Genomic DNA, 25,863 nt, shown 5'->3' with positions numbered 1-25,863 from the left:
CTCGCTCGCAAAAATATTATGACTGGCCCATAACATACTAACAATTAGATACACTACTTCCACGTAGGCACGACGAATCGATTGAGATAATTAAAAATAAAAATAATCAATATAAAGGCAGAGAGAGTAGGAGACGACAACAATTTTTCTTTTTAACGGAACAGTCATCTTGCAGCATTTATTTGTTTCTTATCAACATCGCTACAATATGACTTATCTTAACTTCGACTGTCCTCGATAAAATGCTCATGTAAAATTGATACCTAATGATGCATAATTCCATCTTTGGATTGATTTCCACTACTCAAAGTCGAATATTCAACTTACAATGACAACTGATATCAATGAAAAATTACGAAAAATTTGTCATGCTCGGAAGACTCAACGAAGAAATGCGAGAGGCGATACTTTCATTTTTGGATCGAAAGATCTCGAGGCATTCCGAACGACTTTCTTGACCCCATTGTACTGAATCCACGACAATAATTTGCCAAATGTCGATGGATCAAAACTGTTTTTACGATTGCACATGCGAATACCATAAGCCTGCCACATACGGCATAATCGGTGTGACATGAGCTTATGACGTACCTTATATATATTTGAGGATTATCGAGGTACCGTCTACTGTGGACAAGATGATTTTTTTTAGATTTATCCCCATAATTATACGCAGCATTTGGTACACCCTATGGCGGAACATCACGAAGCGTACATTCTATTAATTTCATGTTGATAACGTTCCTGAACCGCTTTCCTCTTGAGTTTAAATGCCGCGGTTACCAAACCCATGTCAGGAGACCATTGTTCCGCGCATAATTTGACTGCACCAGGTATTTCGAATCTCTGAAGCTTGCCTACAAACAATAATAATATGTCATTCAATGATAATAAATTAATCACTATAAAGAGCGCGAGAATAACAATAATAAATAAATGAAAACTTACATTTCTTTGCTTGCTCCACAAGTTCTTGAAGTACCGCTTTCTCGATTTGTGGATCGTTACAGAGTTCCTCAAGACTCTTTCCGGTTATACCTTGATTTGTAGCTATTTCTTCTAAATATTGTTGATTAGGTACGACTAGCGCCACAGTATATGCTTTATTCGCATCTCCGTAGACACAAATGTTTTCCACGACGGGACAAGTCTTCAATTCGGACTCTACTTTACCCAAGGAAACGTATTCACCGAGCTGTAGTTTAACCAAATCCTTTTTCCGGTCTGTAAAATATCAATTGTCGAGAGATGTCGAAATTAATAATAAGTATAAAATTATCCTATAGAAATGAAAAAATATGATGCTACAACATAGTTTTTGCGACGTACCGATAATCTTAATAGAACCATCCGGATGAAATTCGCCAATGTCGCCCGTTCGGAACCATTGTCTGCCGTCTTCTTGAAAGAAATCTTCCTTCGTTTTATCCGGCAGTTTATAGTAACCCGCGGAAACAATATCGCCACCAATTACAATTTCTCCTCTGGGATGTGGATGATCTGTAACTCGATAACCGGCTTCTTCCCAATTCTCTAAACGGATGTCACAAACCGTAGTTGGTGCTCCAACTCTTCCGGTAGTTCTATCATACACTAAAAGTGAAAAATAAAGAATAAAAATGAAGATTACACTATTAAAATGCTTCTTGTCATTAGACAGACTGAGAATACGTACTATCCATAACAGTTGCGCAAGAACTCGTTTCCGTGAGACCATATCCTTGAGTTACGGTGACACATAAACAAAGTTTCACTTGATTGTGAGTGTCTGGACTGAGAGGAGCGCCTCCGCTAAGAACAAGCCTAACGCGACTACCAAGCACCTGTTTCGCAGCTCCAAAAATATACTTGTCGAAGAGAGGTGTTTCATAGCCCCGCTTTGTCCATTTCAGCTTATATTCATATGCAAAATTGAAGATGGCTTGCCTAAACGGACCAGACTTCTTCACTTTTTCGTTTATTCCTTTAGAGATGCGATCGAGAATAAGCTAAAACAATTTTTCAAATTTTTAATATTTATCAAAATATATATTTTATGTTTAGTCAACTTGCAGTTAAACTTATATTGAAATAAAACAAAAACTTGCTGATAAATAAAATCATACAACAATTTATTTTATCAAATCAAAATGAATAGTAAAAGGCAGTAAAGAGCCAACGCAGTTGTAGGGCGTGGGTAAAATAATTTCCAAGACGGCAATTCAATTTTAATCCTTTCGCTTTATTCCAAACGTTTCGGACTCAATTCGAGCCTTCTTCAATGATTCTAATAAACACAAAGAAAAGATAAATAAATCAAATGAGACAAAAAAATAAAAACGCAATATCAATAAAATGCAAGAGAGAGGAAAAAGCATAGTCACATGTATGCATGATCTATAGGAGCAACGCGACTTCGTCAAGGCTGATCCATCCGAGAAAGCACGATGCAAAAGGCCCTCTCAGCGGTACAAAGCGCGAAGAGCGATGCACTGACAAAATAAATAAAACCAAAATTAGTCACACGTCTTAAAAAAGAGAGAAATTCATTGACGTTAATTAAAGGCCACTCACTCACTCGGAGACCAGCAGAAACGAAACGAAACAATCGCCACGCCAACAATCGAATAGGTCGATAATTCGAACGGCAAACGGTAATAATGTCATATTGTGGTCGGCAATAACAAACTATATATAAAGAGGACAAAACCAATCAAACAAAAAACAACCCGTTAAATCTTAGGCATGTTTTCAATTATCGACAGACACGAAGTATTTAATTTTAAAGTATCGCTTTGGAGATTCAACGCATTCTTTTGGCGCTTAATATAAATCATTTCAGATATTAGTCTTTTTCCTAAAAACATTTCCTCATCCAAAATCTCGACATCATCGAAATCACACCTTTGATTTCGATGATGTCGAGATTTTGGATGAGGAAATGTTTTTAGGAAAAAGACTAATATCTGAAATGATTTATATTAAGCGCCAAAAGAATGCGTTGAATCTCCAAAGCGATACTTTAAAATTAAATACTTCGTGTCTGTCGATAATTGAAAACATGCCTAAGATTTAACGGGTTGTTTTTTGTTTGATTGGTTTTGTCCTCTTTATATATAGTTTGTTATTGCCGACCACAATATGACATTATTACCGTTTGCCGTTCGAATTATCGACCTATTCGATTGTTGGCGTGGCGATTGTTTCGTTTCGTTTCTGTCTCTTGTCCGAGTGAGTGAGTGGCCTTTAATTAACGTCAATGAATTTCTCTCTTTTTTAAGACGTGTGACTAGTTTTGGTTTTATTTATTTTGTCAGTGCATCGCTCTTCGCGCTTTGTACTGCTGAGAGGGCCTTTTGCATCGTGCTTTCTCAGATGGATCAGCCTTGACGAAGTCGCGTCGCTCCTATAGATCCTGCATACATGTGACTATGCTTTTTCCTCTCTCTTGCATTTTATTGATATTGCGTTTTTATTTTTTTTTGTCTCATTTGATTTATTTATCTTTTCTTTGTGTTTATTAGAATCACTGAAGAAGGCTCGAATTGAGTCCGTTTGGAATAAAGCGAAAGGATCGTTAAAATTGAATTGCCGTCTTGGAAATTATTTTATCCACGCCCTACAACTGCGTTGGCTCTTTACTGCCTTTTACTATTCATTTTGATTTGTTAATTTAGAGGAGCTTTAACTTTAACTTTGTTTATTTTAATTTATTTTATCCTTAAACAGTTAAAAATCTGTAAAAATACTCACCGGTACCGCGGTTAAGCAAGTTGGATGTAGGACGGAGGCATCACCCTTTGATCCTCTTTGAATTTTGCTACTTGAATCGATCAGTGTAAGCGGCGAGCTATAACCAATGGGTACTCCGTTCAAAAGACACACGCTTTCAGCCAAAAGCTCAAAAACATGAGCCAATGGTAAGAAACCGAGAAAAACATCGTCCGATCTAATCTGTACCGCGTCAGAGAACGCTTTCAGGGTGCTTATGATATTTTTATGAGAGAGAATTACGCCTTTCGGTACTCCAGTCGAACCAGACGTGTACATAATTATGGCCGTGTCACTACTTTTTGGCGAAGTACTGCTCGCCTTTGATTCATTGCCCATTTTGACAACATCGGAGAAGGGTACCAGCCGCACCCCTTCCTAAAATACAAAAAAAAATGATGAAGAATATTTAAAAAAGGAGAGAAAAAAATAACAAATATTTTTTATAGCTGAACTAGTTGCATTTGGACTACATTAGTTCAAAAGTTATCTTTTTTTACTCTACATTGGCAGGAAAAAGATAACCTACTTCTGAAGTGCAGCCCAGTCCAGCCAGTTGAGCTATACTACTGTTACATTAATTATAAGCAGCACATTATTGATGATTACGTAAATAGCATAATAATAATTAATGCCATAATTATTATGGCAAATATAAATTTTTGAAATATTACCGTCCGATACATTTAATTTCCGGACACTTTAATAATCAATTATTTGAATTAATAATATTTTTCGCGCTATTTCGTTAATACTATTATGTCACTGTTTAGAAAGAAAATGATAAATTGAAACTTTCTGTATTCATAATTTAACGCGCAAATTCACAAATTAAATGCTAATTTTTATATTGGATGATATTGAAAATATTACCTTGTAGCCTTTGGTATCAGTCGATTTGAGTTGATCTTCCATGTAAATAATCGTCTTGACCTCTGGCACCATCTCTAGCAGCCGCTTAAACTTGGGCAAAAGATCATGGCTAGTAATGACAGTATCCACCTCGGTTTCATTAATACCATGAGCGATGGCTTCATCACCCAAGGTCGCGTAAATGGTTACCACCGTGAAATTTTGTTTGAAACATGCATGTGCGGCAATCATCCACTCTGCTCTTGTTTCAGCAAAAATAACGACATTTTTGCGTGGCTTCATACCCAGTTCCACTAAACCTCGACCGAAGGAAATGGCCAACCTATCGACGTCGTTGAAAGATTTCCATTTGTACTCTCCCATTTTATACTACAAAATAAATGAAATTTCACGATATAAAGTTAATTTCTGTTCAATGCTGATGTTGATTGATTTCTTCTTAAGTAAAATTTCTTTTTATAATGTCGATGAGGACTTTTCGATGAAGATAAAAAAATTAATGTTATTCATCCGAGCGTCTCACCTTCTTGAAGATTCTACCGTTAGGTTGAGGCTCATCCTCCTCCGCTAAGATTTGCCTGGTACCAAGACATCTCTTGTCACCGTGCATTTTAACAACCCAGAGAAGTACTTTTTCCAAAGTATCGACCTTTTCACGTTCAAGCATAATGTGCATCGACCCCGGGGGATCGACGCTTCTGTAAGTGACCTGACAATCATCCTTAGATATCGGACGAGCCTTGATTCTCCTAGAAGCCTTGCGCTTCTCCCAGGGTCGCTGAAGTATGAGATATACGGGGAACGTCAACAAGTCGTACACATACGATAGAGCCTTGATCGCGTGGATCGCACCGCTGATCCAGAAGCCTTCCATTTCCCTGATAAATAAAGAAATAGTTTAAATATTTCCACTTAGACATTTTCATGTTAATGTCAAACATTAACATTTGGTATTTGTGAAAATTGGATGCAAGAACATAAAAAAACAAGTGCAAAAATTTGCAATTCATAAGTAGACTAACAAATAAACTTTTCATTTTCTCAGATCTCTTAAAAAAAAGAAAAACATTAATTGTATATAATTCGATAATAATTTATTAATTGTATACAATTTCAAAATATTCTATAATTCTTGCAAAAAGAGTTCGAGCAGTTAGTTATTTATATTCTCTTATCTCATTTTGATATCTCGTTTGATTTTTTATATTATCAGGAGTTTTATTTATCTGCACGCGTTACTTGCGCAGCATCGAAGCGTAAACAGGAATAAAGACGGTCGAAGTCATGCAAATATATACGTATCATATCAATAATAAAGCAATATGATGCCAGATCGATAAGCGATAGTCAATATCAATGGGAATAATCTCCTTGGAATATTTGTCAAACAATTAAGCGCCTTTATTTATCTTATGTAGAATAGCTATATAATTGCAACACTTATCATGCTAAATGCGTAGAAGAAAAAAGATAAATTCTTGCAAATAGATACATAACATTAAGATTGGTAATAAAGTAGATACATAACATTAAGATTGATAAAGTAATAAAAATAACAAATCATCGAAGCAAGATAAGTGTAATAGAGACATGTAATAGAGACTATGATTGTGTAAATACGTATATAATTATAAATTTATCTTCTATAATTAATAGGAAGAACTTAATTAGAAAGGTTAAGTAAATTATTCCGATTTCTCTACATCTCTTTTCAAAATACTGTATTGTTGCTTTTTGATGCTAATAAAACAATATTTCCATTTAATCGACGAACGTCGAATAAAAACCATTCAACTGTATATCTTGTTCAATTGCAAATATATTGACGATCGATTTTCTGGTGAGTGAAGAGAATATTTCGAGATACATTTCGAGATTGATGTATTTTTAATGACTTTTAAAATTTTCCGATATTTGAACATTAATACACTCATTAAAGGCTAAAAAAAATATTGTGCGCTAAAAGAAATAATTTTTTAGTGGGACACAAATTATGCATAAAATTTATATAACTCTTAATCTTTCTTAATTTATGAAATAATTTATATAATTATATTAACATTGTAAACAATTGCCTTATAATACACGAATATTAAGTTAGAATTATTTTTATATCATATCAAAAAAAAGATAAAGCAAAGAATTATTTAAAGACCTTGAATCACAAGACTTCATCATGACGAGTCGCAATTGTAATAAAAATATCATTTTACCAAAGTCAATTTAAATTAATGGACTCGCATATAGATTTCGTTGATTTTTTTTCACTCTATTATTCCGATTGGCGTTATATCTCGTATTCACAATCATCCCTGAACTTTACATCATTCTTATACGAAGTTCAGTTACGTCAGTGGTCACATCGCACTACAATTATTAATCGAGTTCCTTTCAATTTCGTTTGCTATTAAACATATATGTGTAAACTAAACAATATCGCGTCATTTGTGATCGCACACATTCGTTACGAGTACTATGCAAATCAAATAAACACAAGTCATATCACTAATTGATATCATATATATACAGTTGAACTTTACTCGACTTTGCGTAATAAATAGACGAATATCTATCGCGTTTTTTAATTGAAATTATAAGGATCGAACGTGATATCAAAAGAGCATGAAATCTTACTTTTTCATAAATTCTTACTTCGATATCACGTGATAAATTGATTCGAATTTATCAATAAAAAAAGACATTTTATTTTTAGATCACCCCATATAATGATTACGATCAAAGTATGTATTGAGAAGGAAGACGCCGAGAAGGAAACACGCGATCGAGATTTCAATATCGTCGCGGACTTTGGACGTCGCGAGTTCACGCATCGAACGAATGGAGTCTTTCGACTCTTATCTGTGCCGTCATGCGTGTCTACTAAAGAATCTTCCACGTGCGTAAGAGCGAACATCCAAAGGAGAAACTGCAAATGTCCAATAAGAGGCCTGGATGACTAAATGCCGTATTTTTTTATCTGCATATGTATATATGTTGTCTTTTTAATGATTTGTCGTACGGCAAAAAAAAAAAATTCCCACCGAATAACAATTTTCTTTCGCGATCAAAAAACAATTCCCTCTTCCACTTTACAATCCGATAAAACGAATAGGAATTATGACGAAGGTTCGGATTATCGCGGTAACGATCTGATAGCACTTTTCATAGTTTTATATTCTGATAAAAGAACTTTCGCATTTCTTATATTAAAAAATCGAAAAAATGTGCTAAATTCGCGAATCTAGCACGACACCCTTTCCCTCTAAAGTACCAAAACACATTGAATATCATTATTTTTAGCAAGAGTTCCCGATAGTTCTATTCAAGTTCAACCTACATATGCAATTTTAGATCGATATTCCACAAATTAATAATTTTTAATCAATTTTAATGTCCTCATATGATCTTCATGTCCGACATTTAGTGAAAATGTGTCGTGTGAATAATTTTACGCTATTTTAACGAGATAATTCTCGACATCTATAAAAGTTCTATCTTTTAAATACATTTTTATGCATTCCCACTGTTTACTATTTTTTAAACAATTTGGTATAATTACCCAACACGACACTTTCCTTCTAAAGTACTAAAATACGTTGAAACATATTATTTTTTGTAACAGTTCTCGATAGTTTTGTTTAAGTTCAGCGTATATATGCAATTTTAGATATTTCGATATTTCAAAAATTGTTTAAAAATTATTAATTTAAGGGTTGAGAACATTAAAAATTGATTGAAAATTATTAATTGTTGGAATATCGATCTGAGAGAAATTGCGTATATAGGCTGAACTTGAACAGAATCATCAGGAACTTGCTAAAAATAATGATATTCAACGCGTTTTGGTTAGATTAAAGGAAGGAAACTTTAAGACTTTAAAAGGAAGGATATCGTGCTAGATTCGCAAAGTTAGCATATTTTTTCAATGTCGATTTTTCAATAAAGGAAAGGCGAAACTCTTTTTAATTTTTATCAGAAACTGTAGAACTATGAAAAGTGCAATCAGAATTCTTAGTATTTTCTTAAAATTCGTAGAACGTGTCAGCTTCACAGACATGTAATTTTTCATTTTCTCTCACGATACACACATGATTCAAAGACATGTTTAGAGACAACGAAAAAAAAATTTAATTAAATTAACTATAAATTTTATCTGAATAAATAAATATATTATATGTGATAAGATAAAATTATTTACGAAAAACTGAATTACAAAATAAAAATAAGATAAAATTATAAAACCTGCAATAAAAGTACATTAGTAATATAATATAGTGAGGAATCAACATATACATATTATAAAATATTTACATATTATAAATTATTCACCTGTGCAATTAAAAAACCATTACGTCTATTCTATCCTATTATCTATTTTCACATTTGAATAAAAAAGTTACACATCATAATAATAGCATTCAAGATAAAAGAGATAATGAAGTTCTTATATCTAATGCGCGATTTCTTATAAATTGTATGTTTATTACAAAATATAGAAAGAAGAGAGAAAGAAAGAAAAAGAAAAATGTGTGTGGTACAAGAAAAGCTATTAAAAATAAATATCGTACTTTAGCTCTTTCCTTGAATGTAAATCAATATGTGAATTAAATCTATACCTTGTAATATATGTTGAATGTCAACTTGACATAGATCAACATATTTTAACATATTTTTCTCTAGTATATATTAAAAATTAACATATCACCGGTGATATATTGTACAATATCCAAACACGCGCGCAATCATGCAAAATCCAAGATCTTGACATACAAATAATATAATAAAAACTACAAATCTAAATGATTGTTTAAATAAAAAAAATTTTAGAAGGACTAAAAAATTGTTTAAATTTGATTTAAATATTTGCGAAATTATGTCCTTGTTGACATTTTCTTTAGAAAAGAAGTAAAAAAGGCATGTTTACAAAAAAATTCCTGTAAACAAATATAACAACGTTGATTCTCAACTTGATTTCTATAATATATTCGATTTTTGTATGAGAGATTTAAATTATTTCGCCACAATTTGAGTGAAGTGCTCAATAAAACGATCTTTAATCTTGTCATTCGTATGCCAGTAACATAAAAAATAAAATAATTTATATCGTGCTAGAAATAAGAAACAGAGGTATAATAAATCAAAGCGGCAGAAAAATAGCTAAATACACAACGCATTATTTATCTAATTTTTTCGAAACATCGCTACAACGATGTAAAAGAGAATTGAGAAGAAAATAAAATATATCAAGAGAAGAATAAATCAAAATATAAATATATTCCGCTGTAAATGCATTTTTATATATCGTAAATAAAATGACAACACGTAGAAGACGATTACGTAAAGAAATATGTGCTACAAATAACATGCTATAAGCAATTGAGTAAAATAAATGAAAAGGCTCGATTTATATCGGATGCCCTTCTGATACCGATGAGCAGCAGACTCGTCAGTACACCTCGAGTTTGACATTTCGCGCGCTCTTCGAGGGCGAAGAGGAATCGTATCTCGTAAAGCGATAGAGAAAGGATCCAGCAAAGAGAAAACTCATGCGGGGCCGCGGGATGTGACGTTTTAGTGGTGCAAGCTCATGTATCTACGAGCGATGTTTCCCGTGCGTGTTCATACGCTACGGACTCACTGTTTATCGTCCACGATCATGGTGGCGGCGTTATATCCGGTCGCCCTTAATTCCAAGATCGCCACCCTTTATCGCCTGGGTGCCTCTCTCTGCGATGCGGATTAATCGACACACTGCAAGAAAAACCATTCCCAAGGTCGGCACAAGTTAGTCAACAACTCCGGGGTTGCAGCATGCAAGGGTGCATTCAAGTCATGTTTGTCGAAATGGCTCTCGATTCTGCCGGTGAAGATCCTCGAGATCGTCACTCACAGATATGTCGAGGGCTGCCAGATCTTTTCAACGTTATCGACGCACTCGTCGAGCTTAAGGATCTTCTGGGTTCCGATCAAGAGACGGGTGATCTCTCGTGTACACAAATGTTTTGGAAAATATATTAATTGTTCCTTTAAATGTGTCATATATTAATGATGCATGACGTATCTCTGCACTGAGAAAAATCGTTTGATTGTACAAGACGTATATGATTGAAGGCATTTTGGCTAAATCAAACAAGAATTTCTAGTTATCATGATAAGACTCGATTTTTTATAACTAGAACGTTTAATAGATTTTACTATAAGGCTTTGGTTAGTTGGATTTTCTGGTTGGATCTATCAAATTTCTTGTTACATTAATTTCTTCGCTTGCCTCTTAACTTAATTCGTATTCAACTTTTGCCATGAAATGTATATAAAGAACTAGTATTAATATTAAATCCAAAGTATATTTTTTTCTCTTACGAGCAGTAGTGCCAGAAAGAGGACGCTAGCTCTCTGATTGTGTTTGAGCTGCATCCTCTTCTTGCATCACTGTTTATCAGTTTAATTTCTAACAAATTGAATTTAAAATAATTTATTGAATAATCTGGATTGAGTTTATCCAATAATCTTGTTGGAATTCAGAATATTAAACAGACTTTTGAGATGGATAAAATTTTAGACGACTTGGTGCTGGCGAGTTTAGTATTATTAATCAGAAAATTTGGTAAATTTAACAGGAAGAAATTAATCAGATTCATCAGGTAATTCCTACAAGAATTCTGGTTCGTCCATTTTTCAACAGACGTACTGATTGAATCTACCAGAATTATAATTAATGCAACCAGATTTTTGTCTCAATGTACGATGATACATCGATCGGAATTTATATTTACATATCTCGCACGATTATTAAAAAATGTAGTTTGTTCTTTGAAAAATGTTTTAAAAAATATATTAATTGTTCCTTTAAATGTCATATATTAATGATGCATGACGTATCTCTGGTGTGTGCGATGATACATCGATCGATATATTACATATTTACATATCTCGCACGTTTATTAAAAAATATAGTTCGTTCTTGATAGTCATGAGATCTTATATAAATCATCGCTTATATAAATATTCCCGTTGCAGCATGCAATAAAATTGTGCGTCTTTAAATCTTGCTTGATTAAAAGTGCTTTATTTTTTCTCAAGTATGGAATAATAGGTGTATTTACGTGACGTGACAAATTCAAGTTTGATTGCGTCCAATCCTGTATATGTATCAAGGAAACTAAATGCGCATAAGTAATTCCTGATATATGTACATATACTACGTAAAAAAAAACATGATGCCAACAGAGGAGTTGGACATAAGTTAATGAGAGGTCGACTATAGTTCGCATGTACACGCAATAAATTTATTGTTAGTCTAAGAGGTTGTAGCTTATCTTCGCACTATAAAAAGTAATCAAACTACAACGGATCAAGATTTATCCATTGTATGCGACCAACTAAATGGGGGAGATATAACGACTATTCGAACTATGCCTCGTAAGTACGCAGAGAAAAATGTATACTGTATTCAAGTAAATATTATTTATTTCAAGTATATCATAAGTTTGTATATCCGCAAATATATCACAAGTTTACCACAAGCATTAAATTTAATTGAATATATTCTGAATTTTAGTAAGTGCGGTATTTTAGTCAAGAATTAAATTAAAACAAAAATTTGGTTTGCTTTTACTACAAGAGTTGACGTAAAATAAGTTTGATTTTTCTTTGATACAACTTTACAATATTCTTGAAGAGAAAATAAATTCTTCTTTTGAGTACATAATAATGAGATTTTCTAACACTTGTGATGAATATATTTTAAGATTATTATCAAGAATATATTCTTTGTTGAAGAAAACTATTACTTAAACAAAGAAAAATAAACTGAGTAATCGCTTTTCTTGGCAGTAGAATGATATTTTTCTCTATGTATATCTAGCTTTATGTAGGCTGTGTGCCTTAATGTACAGTTATGCAAAGCGAAATAGAGGCCTCCCGCGTTGTAGAGAAAATGGGGGATCGATCCTGAGGATGGATCTTCCATAGCATTGCAAAATCATCTGTTCGAGAAAGCAAGACTTCTCCGACGTTGTCCGCAATTTGTCCATCGCGGTCCTTATGATCGCGTTAACCACGCGGCAGCTGACACGGTCAAGTGCACTTTGACCCCGATATACGCGTCAATCCGCGACGGAACGCACGCATTGCGTGCAATAGGCGCGAGCGCAGCCTGTTATTCGCGATGGAGAGTTTTCGCGATCTAAATCTGACGTTATTATTGTCGGCTTTATTTAGGAGATTAAGAGTCTATATACATATAAAAAAAAGGAATTTCTTGTTTTGGAAATATATTTAGTTTTAACAAATCTTGAAATAAGATTTTACTGCGTTAATAATTAAAGAAAAATATAATTGCTTGAATAATTGTTTATCTGAATAAAGCCATTTTATGTAGTTCAATCAAGAAAAATATATCTTATGATTTAAGATTTAATTTTCTTGAATGGAAAGGAAACAGTGTTGGATAGAAAATAACATTTTTAAATCAAAGATTATAATTTTCTTAAAGTAGAATTAAATAATTATATATTCTTGAGATGACAATTACAATATTAAAATAAGATTGTAAAATTGTTGAAATTTAAAATTATTAAATTCTTCTAAGAAGATTATAAATTGTCGCGTATATACGAAACAATGAGCGAGTTAGTTTAAGTATCTAAAAGTATTTTGATTTGACACTTATTTTTTTTTCTGTGTATGAAGACATTTTTCCTGTGAGCTAACCGTGTCAATGTTCGATCGATCAATCTAAATTAATGCATAAATTTTAATCGTTGCTACGAAGAATCGATCTCCCTCAATTATCCTTATAAATAAATAAATTTATAATTATGATTTATAATTATTATAATCTTTTTGTCTTGTGTGCCTTTTATTTAAAAACAAATACCGATGGAGTCATATCGATAATGAAATGATGGAACGAAAAAATAATATATGTATAAAGAAATGTAAAACATCTTTTTTGCTATAATAGATATTTCACACTTTGCTCTTGCGAATGTCTTTATATTGAAGATTTTATGAATAATACAAAAACGCGAACCTTGGCCCAAGCACAAGTTTCAAGATTCAAAGTTCACAGCTATTCCTTAATGCAGATAACTATCCGGGAATATTGATCGATGGTACAAAGGACGCTCATGCGTATCCACTTTACTGTATGAACAGCGTGAAGTATATCCATTTTTTTCCATAATGTTTTAATTGAGAAATAATCATATTAGAAATAAACATTTTTTTCAGATACAAAATTAATTTTAATATATCTCTTATTAAATATATTTCTTGACGGAGAAATGCAAATAAAAAACTGAAATATGTCTTATCTTTGAACGTATTATATGTTTAAAAATTGAGGCTCCGTTTGCCCTCTTGAAAAACAAAAAAAGATATCAATCGAAAGACTGTATTTAAAACGTTTGAAAAAGCTGCACTGAAAACAAAATTCTGGGTAAACCTATGAGATGCATTTTTTGAAATATTTAATTTTTATCATCAAGTATAATAATAACAAAACATTTAGCAATAGTTATAAATATTTTAAAAAAGTATATTTTACATTTAATTGATCCTATTAAACGTTTAGTTGAAACTATTTCACCATAGCTCACAATTAGTGATGAAATAGTTTTAAATAAAAATAAACGTATAGGTGATTAAGACAGAAATAACTTACTTAATGTTAACATTTAATAGACTGAATTAAACATAAAATATACTTTTTTAAAATATCTATAACTATTACTAAATATTTTATTATTATTATTATACTTGACGATAAAAACTAAATATTTCACAAAATGCAGGTTTACCCAGAATTTTTTTTTCAGTATCCTGATACAAGATACAAGGGATACGTATATGCTTTCCACAAATTAATTACAACGTCATCATCAATTTGCGTCATATCTTTTAACGAGTTAAGGAATGGGCGGAATTATATTTACGAGACGTTGAGCGAGATTTGACCAGATTCCTGCGCAATAAGATATCTTTAAGGTGAAATTCTTGCGTGTACCGTGTATCTTATTTTATTTTTTTTTTTTACTTATAATCTTTGCTCTATTAGTCGTTCTTATCGACGAGTCCAAAGTGTAATTCCGCATGAGCGAATATTCACGAAGAGAGGCGTACAGAAAAAAAAACATCGTAAGACCGATAAAGGTCTATCCACTGGCACTATTCCATGCGTTACGTCACTACTTGTATTCGTGGCAGCAACCTTCGTTCACCACGTGACGACGTGTAACCACGTCGAATGCTCGCGATTGATTATACTTTCAACACTTAACGTTTATAAGCAACCGGATATAATTTAAAGCTGACGCGTGAGTAATAGTGTTTATTTTATCGTGATATTCTTCGTACAATACATGTCGCAATATCATTGTATTACTGTCTCGATCAAAGTACTTTACGTGTAAGGCGAGATGTGATTTGATGTTTTGCTCGAGCATGTTTTAGGGAGCATGTTTGTATACTCGTTTGTAATGTAATCATACAACTGTATATATAAGAATATTGATACATAAAATACAAAGTTATATAGGTATGCTTTTATAAAAAATTTATAAAATAAGTAAAATAAAATAATTAAACAAATCGTTCAGAGATCGAAACATCAAATATCTATTTACGAATTTTATTTAATTTTCTTTTTATTTCGATAATGAACTTTTTTCGAAAATATAATTCTCTTTAATTATAAAATTATCTTATCTACAACACGAATTTTGTTTAATTTTAGCATATTTTAGGAAGTATGTTTGTATACTCATTTGTATTGTATTGTAACGTATTGTTATACAACTGTGTAAATAAGAATATTGATACATACTAAAATATTAAAAAGTTATATACGTATATCCTTTTATAAAAATCTTATAAAATAAGTAAAATAAAATAATTAAATCAATCGTCGAAAGATCGAAACATCAAATATCTAAGTGTTTAAAATTTGAAGATATTTAGAAAAGAAATAACTTGCTTAATACGTGTTGCAACAATTCATCGTCAATCATTAATTCCTATAAATTATTACGTGAAATTTACGATCTCTGAAATATAATTATCTTCTTTAATTTAACAATGGATTTTATTTAACTTTCTTTTTATTTCAATGAATCTTTCTTTTTATTTCAATGAATCTTTTTCTAAAATATAATTCTCTTTAATTATATGTTGCAATTCATCGTCAATCATTCATTTCTATGAATTATTATGTGAAATTTACGATCATTGAAATATAATTATCCTTTTTAACTTAACAAATTACTTTATTTAATTTTATTTAATTTTCTTTTTATTTCGATGATAAACTTTTTTCTAAAATATTCTCTTTAATTATAAAATTATCTTATATGCAACACGAATTTTATTTAAATTGTTTTATTTTATTTTATTTTTATTTTAAGGAACTTTCCTGTAAACGATCAAAATTTTCCGTATTTGCCTTTATACCTATAATTGCAAACGTATTTTCATGTTTACGAGTTTACAGATGTTATTTTGCTACTTAAAGTATTTATAAATGTCAACCTTGGTCAATTTTAACAAAATGAAAGCCCGATCATTAACTCGTTTATAAATACGCACATCCGACATAAATACAGATATATAGAAATATGTAAGTCACGATGCGATAGAAGAATGCCGTCCTCCGTACATATTTAACGAACGTGACACAACTGTATATGAAAGGTAATTCGACACACGAGCTTCTAAGGATTGTAGCTTAACCCAAATCAAACACGATAATGAACGCTCGCATTTCATAGCAAAACAGCCGCAAGAAAAATACAGGTATTCAAGACGTATGGATATTTATATGTTCACTTATTCGTGACAATATCTAATTTTCTTAAAGATTTCGTATTAGATTATATTTTTTTTTAATTTGTTTGTAGCACAAGATGAATATAACTTCTAAAACAATGCTTCGAATATAATTTTATTATAAAATAATTTTTTTAAAAATAAATTATTCATATTTGTCAAAAAATGTTTCTTCTATTTACATCAATACTTGAAAAATCTACTTTTATTATTTACAGCTTAATATGTTTGACAGATCTGCATATCTGCATACATAAGATGATTATTTATGTTATCTGATAAAAGCGCATCTAGAGCTCTCAATAAATAATTCATAACTCTCAATAAATAAACTAATAAAATATTTAACAAAGTAAATTGTATATTTGACTAGCACATGTACATTGTAAAAATTTACTAATATTTTCACATCTTCTTTATTATAAATTTAATGTTGAATTTAAAATCATACCTTTAAAAACCGTGTGAATATGTATGCAAATAAAGCAAAATTATGCATTTTTGAAAATATTCGCATATTTGAATCTTAATTTCAATTTTGTAGATTGTTCTAATTAAATGTGAACAAAAAGGAGGATAGTATACGCGGAAGTATACAAATGTATGGGGTGACGGAGTTTCGAAATGGAATATATCTTTAAATATGTTAATACTTTAAATATGTTAATTTTTTGGTTGTTGAATAAATGATTTTGTAACAGTCCAACCACAAAATTAAATGAATAATTAATTATGGAAACACATGCTAAAGTTACAAATTATACTAACATTAAGTCAAACAATTATTTCAAGATCCAGATAAATTGACGATTACATCTTTTTTAAATAATTTGCCTCAATTATGATTAGGTACACTTTTAAATTATCCAATCACGAAGTGTTATGTAAGTTCATTACATTAATGCGTATCAATTGTCGCGATTCCATAACCGGCAATACTATAAAGCACAAGGAATTAAGTCATTTAATGTAAATTATCCGCGTTAGTTCGTGATCGTGAACTAATTACTTGAAACTATGAGAGAGAGAATATTTTTTGCGGCGTAAACATTTATGTAATTTGACACGTAACGCGGTTTAAAAACCCAACTGTTGTAATGTATTTCGAATTGTTAGGCTCAGCAAAAATAAAGATATCGCTCGGATTTCATACATTTTAATTTGCTGATCGATCAAATCACACACAAGGCCGGACAAAGATCGTCCAATCCCACAGATACGACTTTTTATAAGTGCTAGAGAACTTGGCGGTCAGAAGAAAAATGAAGAAGACGAAATGAAAAATAGTCTTTCATTAGGAAGTTGTAAGAATACACGCGAATTTAGAAACTCATTGTCAATTTAGAATTTGTTAGAAATTATCCATCATCCGATTGTTGAACAAGACACTCCACGTGATAAGACTCCAGATAAAACGTCTGGAGAAAAATTGTACAATATCTAATCATATAAGCAGAAAAGAGATCTTATATAATTTCTGAAATGTTCTTGCGAAATATCTGAAAGAGATAATCTCTCTTCCTTCATTTAAATCATCACATTAGTATATCGTTAATATTATTCATCACTTCCAGAGAAAACTCATACATTTTCTTTGAACATCTTCATTACGTAACATTAAACATTGATTTAAACCGGAGCAAATGCAAGTTTCCTATCAAAATAGATTACATTTAAAATATGTGTATAATATCAAACGCATTTATGCATAAATAACAAGTCATATATTAATCCTTTCCACGGATAAATTGAAAATAGATATAATAAAATAAAATTTAAATTTATCAGATTGTACGTGATTTATATAGAAACCGCTCTGTCGGAAAGAATATAGAGAATTAAGCAGAAATTATCACAGAATTATCAAGAATGGTACCAATCGAAGAAAAGTTACAATCAATTTTAATCGTATAAATTTGAACGCAATTTCGCAGATTACACGTTTGCCGAGTTCTTTCGAGAGTAAGTTAAAAAATCGAGTAAGTCAATTCCATACATTTGCATCGATTTAAAAAAAAACGTTAATAATCATCGCCGCGAGAGCGGAAGAGAACTGAAAGAGGGTCCACGCGAGGGGGAAGATTTCACGCTATATCGTCATTATTAACAACCTCGCGCACGGTCAATGATGAAACCACCATGTACTACTTTACGGATTGTTTCCGTCTAGCCGATCGTCCACGTCCCGTCTGACACGAATATGCTATGCATCATTCTCGAGCTCGCGAATTGCAGCTGCGACCAATCAAGCAAGATGCCTGACGACTTCGTTAATAGTCTTCCTTCATCGCGACTTCTTAATATATTTAAAAAATTAGCTTTTTACATTGATACATTGATAACGAATCGAATTGCGAAGAGAATCATGATTGTAAATTATTTAGAATTTATCGAAAATAATTAATAAAAAAGTTATTAATGCAGCATGTGCGTATTTATTGGGGTCAATATGCGTTTCACATTCCTGCATATTACTGTCATATATTTTCATGTATGTTTAAACGTGGCAAAACTGGTTTTCTAGTAGTTTCTAGTGGTAGCACTTTGAAAAAAAAGTATTTATTAAGTATAAATAGAATATCCGGAAAATACCAATATCTTAGTAATTGATTATAAGCCTAAATATTTCTTCATTTAATTTTACAAGTAATACAAATAAATGAAAATTATTTTGTTGTTATATAAAAAATATAACAAGAATAAAAAAAATAAATAAATATATTTATCAATAAGACATGATATTGACATAAAATTAAAATATATTTATTTATTAGAATTTAATAAATTTAATATTTATTTTCTTGAAAAAAATAGAAAGATAATCGTGTCAATGAAAATTATTCTTAAAAAAAAAAAAAACATTTATTTTATGCTAATTTATAATAATAAAAAATTGCATACGATTTGCCACGTGCTTGCTGAAAACAAGTTTGAAATGCATTATTTCGACAATCAATCATAGTCAAATTTATGCATAGAATATTAAAAGAATTACTTATCATGGTTATGTACAAAGATGGTTTGCTAAATCCGATGTAAATCTAATTTCCAATTACTTTACTCTAATATCTTTTTCTCATATTATTTAACACTATTACATATTATAAATATGTAATAGTGTTAAATAATATGAGAAAAAGCAGTGTTGAATAAAAATACATAAAATCCTAATTATAATTTCATAATTTTAATCAAATCGTAAAAGATTAAGTAGAGCGAAACGATGCCATTTCCATAATTTTCCTGTTCATTAATAAAGCCATTGATCAATACGGTTGCCGATCTGGCGATCTGGATATCCGCTGGATATCAACCGTTAAATTCTCGAAACTAATAATTTCGATAAAGACGCGAATTATTATTCATTTCCGGTCATGATTCGCTTCGGTTGGTTCAGCGTGCACTATATTACATGCCGAATGTCGTATAATTCCTCTATGAATCGCGTTCCCCGGGAAGCTGGAGATGGATTTCAAGAATTGTCGCGTAAAAAACGTTGACGAATGATTCAGAGAGGAAAAAACCGCGCTTTGAAGGATGATTGGAAAGTTATTGACATCAGGAAGAATTGTTCAAGGAAACGTTATAATTGTATTTCCGCTTGATATCTGCAATCAATCTTTACAAATAAAAATATTAATTTTCATCGACATCGAACGAGATGGAATCAATCAAATTTAGCCTTTATCAATAAACGAAAATGCCAACCCTTATTTACCCAACTTTACAATAAAATCGTTGCAATGAGTCCAAATATTCTCGTCTGACATGTCTGCATTATTTCATATAATCATTATTTTACACATATTTTATAAAATATATATTTATATTTTTTATAAATTTATAATCTTGTTATTTATTTTATAATTTTATAATTTTATTATTAATAATTTTATATATTTTATACCGCATGTTTGTGACATATCTCTTTTGCGGGATGAGGAGAAGCCGGACGATCGCGGGACGAGTCCCGGAATTCTGAGGCCCGGTGACAGGTGGCGACGAGCGCCAGACCTGGTAACAGCAGCATCGCTTACCTCGCGAGTCGCGACACGACGGTTGGTTCCCCTTTCGCGGCTTCCTGCTTGCGAGATCGCTGTCGCTTCCAGCCGACTGCCGCTCGCTTTTCCCACCGCGATCGCGGGAGAGGAAATTATCACTACGCGCGATTCAAGGGTCAAGAATGGTGCGTGGGTGTGTGTACGCGCGTGCGTACGCGTTTCTTTCGCCCGCGCGGGTGCGTGACACGACGCGTAAGAGTAGACGGGTGATGTAGGGTAAAAGGGAGAAACGCGAGAGATAAAAAGAGAAAGAGAAAAAGAGAGAGAGAGAGAGAGAGAGGGCGGAGTAGCAACGCGTCTTGGGACGGTCAATGAACGATTGTCACGCTAGCACGACCGTGGCTCTCCGACTACATACGATCCACCTTTGATCTTTGATCGCGAACCGACCGCGCGCGTGGACCTCGTTTGGGATCATTCGATAAAACGACGCCACGCGATCGAAGGTGAATGGAATTGGTACCCGGCACGGAACAGCTGTTTGGCGCGAATTGGGACGTTGAGCACGATCTCGACAACTCGACGTTTTACTTTATCGAGGACACGAGCGGTTAAAATTCCTCGAAAGTCAGGCACGCTTTATTACTGTCGTATCCTTCGAAGAGGATCGAAGAAGACTCTCTTAAATTATTCCATTCTTTTATTTGAATCGCGATGTCAACTTGTCGATACGCAACGACTTATTTCATGAATACACCGAAAAAAATTAAGTCAGATCAAAATTTATATACTTAAACTAACTGTATTATTTATCAAATCTTCAATGTAAAGACATTCGCGAGAGCAAAGTGTGAAATATCTATTATAGCAAAAGAGATGTTTCACATTTCTTTATACATATATTATTTTTTCGTTACATCATTTCATCATCGATATGACTCCATTTTATCGGCATTTGTCTTTAAATAAAAGGCACGCAAGACAAAAAGATTATAATATGATTATAAATCATAGTTATAAATCTATTTATTTATAAGGATAATTGAGGGAGATCGATTCTTTGTTGCAACGATTAAAATTTATGCATTAATTTAGATTGATCGATCGAACATTGATACGGTTAGCTCACAGGAGAAATATCTTCATACACAGAAAAAAAATAAGTGTCAAATCAAAATTTAGATACTTAAACTAACGCGTTCATTGTTTCGTATATAAGCGACAATTTATAATCTTCTTAGAAGAATTTAATAATTTTAAATTTCAACAATTTTACAATTTTATTTTAATATTATTAATATTTCTTTTCTTAAAGTAGAATTAAATAATTATATATTCTTGAGATGACAATTATAATATTAATTGTCATCTCAAGAATATATAATTATTTAATTCTACTTTAAGAAAATTATAATCTTTGATTTAAAAATGTTATTTTCTATTTAACATTGTTTCTTTTTCATTCAAGAAAATTAAATCTTAAATCATAAGAATATATTTTTCTTGATTGAACTATATAAAATGGCTTCATTCAAGTAAGCAATTATTCAAGCAATTATATTTTTCTATAATTAACGCAATAATTTCATTTCAAGATTTTCATGTTAAAATTAAATATATTGGGCGTTTTCCAGCTAGCGCTACAGAGGACACACAGTGTAACACAGTGAATCATTTCATCCTTGTTTACATTCGGCAACCAACAAGGATGAAGTGACAAACTGTGTCCTCTGTGTCGCTAACTAGGAAAACGCCCATTTTCAAAACAAGAATGTCCTTTTTTTCTGTGTATCCTTAGAAAATATATGAGGTTTATCTGCAACAAAGATGATAACGGTTTATTATTCACGGTAATGTGATTATTGAAGACTGCTCTTGCGAACGCGATGCATCTAAAAAAAAGTGTAACACGTGGCTGATCTGTCAATCGGACCAATCATATCGCGCTCCGCTAAAAGAGCCGGAGTAAACCGAGCACTCGTTCGCTCGTACCTCAACATCATTGTTTCTGTTGTAACAACACTCGTAAAAACGAGAGTGAGACAGGAAGAGATGCGAATATACCTTGCCTTGTCCTCGCAAGACGGCTAATTTCAATTGAAAATTACACACGTTACGTAAACGTTACGTAAAGATACGTCTCGATCATCGAGACGTTTTATGAACATCTCCAAGCAACAAGCTTTATTTACATTGCCTTCTGTTTGACTACTTGGCGAGGATCGCGATATATACGCGCTGCAATCTCCTCTCTTTCGACACACATATTCAGTTCAATGTTACGCTTCTAACCACGATAACGATGCCAGCAATTTGCAACGATTATGCCTATAGCTATCAGGGAACACGAAAGAGTACCGTTACATATAATTCATATAATTCCTGCTTAATGATAGTGGTAAGTGTGAAATCGACGCATCCCTTGGACGTATAACCTTAAATCTGTATCTCGATCACCTCTTCTCACTCAAACATCTCATATACTTTCTGCTGGAAATGAAAATCTCCATCTCCCGGTAAAGTACTTCCTCTCCTCCTAGATCACTCTACTATTGACACATGATGGGAAACTTGCTTACATCGTTGCCGAGGGGCAGTTGCGCAGCAATCTTCGGCCGTGAAAAGGAGCCTTTTTGCGAAGCAAGAGACCGCCACGCCACGTGTCCAGATGGAGAGAATTCCTAGCTCTTTCTCTTTTTCTCCGTCAGATTCCTTGGTTCGCACTCTCGACACTCATCGCGATCCTCGATCGGACTGTCCGGGTAAGCGTCGCGTCACGCGCGAAATCACCGTATGACTGCGGGTCCCGGGTAAAGAGCACGTAACGTACATACGCGCGCGCGCTAAGGCCAGCGCGGATGACAGGCCGACTCCGGGATCAACGCCGCCGCCGCCGGGGCCATCTTGCCGCCTGAACCTAGCCGCAGATCGATGGGGCGCCGCGAGCGACCCCTGTCGGCGCGGAAAATACGCTCGGGTTTCTTCAAACTTTGGACGCAGCGGCGCCCCACTCGCGAAAAACACCCTTCGCGTTTCCCTCCCACGGTTTTCTCCTCTCGAGCGAGCACCTTTCCACGCTGAACCCACGATTCAAAGTCCTCGCGCGAGTTGACAATTGACTCGAAAACCTCTGGTCTTCGTCATCTTGTTTTCGAAGCGTGAATTTTGTTTAAAATTTGGTTTAATATTTTTTCAGACAAAGAGCGTTTAAAAGGATTTCTGGAATTTAATATTTTTTTCTAATTTTTTTTGATATTTTAAAAAATTTTTGAAGTATTAAATATTATTATTTGATTCTGAAAACATTTTAATATTTTTTCAGAATCAAATTTTGTCTAATATTTTTTCAAATGCTTTTTAATATTTTTGAAATTTTAATTTTTCAGAATCAAATTTTGTTTAATATTTTTTCAGATACAAAGAGCGTTTAAAGGGTTTTTGGATATTTTAATATTCTCCGAGTTGGGAGTTAATTCACACGGTCGTAGTAAACATTGAAAGCACACTCAACACTAGTCAACACGCGAAATACAACAATGATATCACGCGCCTCGCGTCTGCAAAGAACTGGCCTGATATTTTGAAAAACGTCGAGCAACGTAAACGCAAATACAGCATAAATCACGAAATAAAATCACATATTTCTTTCTTGCGTCACAGAATTTTTTTAAACAAATATTTTTCAAAAGCAAATCTGCAACGTTTCAAAATCGTGCGTCAAAATAAGAGATCAACATTATCTTCGCCATTCCTATCCATTAAATAATTCTCTTGCAAAGAATTTGATTCTGAAAACATTTTAATATTTTTTCAGAATCAAATTTTCTCTATTTTTTCAAATGCTTTTTAATATTTTTGAAATTTTAATTTTTCAGAGTCAAATTTTGTTTAATATTTTTTCAGATACAAAGAGCGTTTAGAAGGATTTCTGGATATTTTAATATTCTCCGAGTTGGGAGTTAATTCACACGGATCGATTGATTTTTATTCCTCGCAATAATCTCTTCGTCCAGGTGTGACATTTGATATAATAAGCGATTAGAGATTCTATGGAAGAAACGAGATATACATCAACAATGAACGCGTTATCGCGGAACTTTGAGATTTCTACTTGCGTCAGCATCAATGCATTATCAGTCAGCGACAAATATAGCAATTTTCCTCCTCTCGTTGCATCGCTCGATCACTTTGCGGGCCGCAAAGCACGATCATACGGTCGCTTAGGAAGCTGCACACGTGCTGGTTAAGCGGCGCCCATAGGCATGTTCCGAAAATACTGTACACACGCGGGCAATTCGGAAAAATCTTTCGGGAAAAAAAAACGATACTCGAGAGAAGCGGGAATATTTACGCGTGATTACGCGTCGCTTATCGATAATCCACTTTTTATACGCACACTAACCATCACGAGCTTGAAGAAAGAGTGCTATACAGGGTGTATCTTAAAAAGCTCCCCCTTAAGCAAATAACGTTATTCCTGAAAACCGAGTCGAAAACTCCTGAACCATTTTTCTCCATAATGCTTAATAAAGCAGTAATTAATGAGTAAAGTTGCGCCAAAAGATATGAAGATTTGGATAAGCAGAAAAATAAACTGTTTTCATTTTCAAACAATTCATCTTTTCAGAAATCTTTTTAATACTTAAATCTGATTATTTTGGAATCTTGGAAAGAAAAAATGCTTCAGGATTTTTCGACTCGGTTTTTAATCAGGAATAACGCTATTTGCTTGGAAGCTTTTTAAGATACACCCCGTATACATTATCCCCAATAATCTGTGTATTTTTACACACGCGATAGAGACATAAGGATACGTTTTCACGGAAATTCCGCACGCGATATAAATACAATTCCATCACTGAAATCTCTTACCTTTGCAAAGCGCGAGATCCTTAATATCTCGACAAAATAATCTCGCACAAGGGGCACACGTGAAATCGAGTCGAATCGTTCCTCGTCGAGAAAAAACGACGATATCGAGGGAATCTCGGGCCTCGGTCCGCGCGCGATTGTTTGCTCAACTTTCGAAACGGGGGGGAGGCGAGGAAGGGGAGTCGATCTTACGTACCTTGTTTGTTTAAAGCACGGCGTTACGCCCGCAAAACCTCGCTCTCGACTGGCCGCGTCGTGCATGCAGCGTATCCGCGCGCTCACGTACGTCGTCGGACGAGAACCCGCTTGTGTCACGTTGCGTCGTACACTCGAGCGTATATACGGGCTCTCTCTCGGCTCTCGCGGAGCAGCCGGTGCGCGGATCTCGACGTAGACCAATATAGACGGCCGGCCCGCGCGTGGACCAATCGGACGGCGAGCCGCGACGGGCGGGGATGTGGCGTGATCCTCGGTGACGTCACGAGGCGACCCGCGCGATCGATAACTCGAAAGTCGACGTATGCAACGCGTTGCGGCCAAC

At 33.3% G+C, this 25,863-nt stretch overlaps 1 protein-coding gene across 5 annotated transcripts; it reads right to left on the bottom strand.

Moving 5' to 3' along the window:
- Positions 1-523: 523 nt before the first annotated feature.
- Positions 524-25,713, bottom strand: LOC105257453 (long-chain-fatty-acid--CoA ligase 4). Of its 5 annotated transcripts, none has more exons than XM_011268064.3 (9): positions 25,519-25,713; positions 10,262-10,374; positions 5,147-5,501; positions 4,624-4,992; positions 3,733-4,128; positions 1,676-1,988; positions 1,330-1,593; positions 949-1,224; positions 524-857 (listed from the first exon to the last, which is right to left on the bottom strand). In XM_011268064.3, the coding sequence occupies exons 2-9, from the start codon at positions 10,279-10,281 to the stop codon at positions 703-705; spliced, it is 2,148 nt and encodes a 715-aa protein (XP_011266366.1). In that variant the 5' UTR covers positions 10,282-10,374; positions 25,519-25,713; the 3' UTR covers positions 524-702. The 5 variants fall into 5 exon arrangements, with proteins under 5 accessions (XP_011266366.1, XP_011266367.1, XP_011266365.1 ...); XM_011268065.3 differs by lacking the exon at positions 25,519-25,713 and adding an exon at positions 23,030-23,363; XM_011268063.3 differs by lacking the exon at positions 10,262-10,374 and having other exon boundaries at positions 25,519-25,702.
- Positions 25,714-25,863: the final 150 nt, after the last annotated feature.

The sequence above is a fragment of the Camponotus floridanus genome, unplaced genomic scaffold (assembly GCF_003227725.1).
Source record: "Camponotus floridanus strain SB8 unplaced genomic scaffold, Cflo_v7.5 scaffold69, whole genome shotgun sequence".
Lineage (NCBI taxonomy): Eukaryota > Metazoa > Arthropoda > Insecta > Hymenoptera > Formicidae > Camponotus > Camponotus floridanus.
This window is presented reverse-complemented; position numbering and strand designations above follow the sequence as displayed.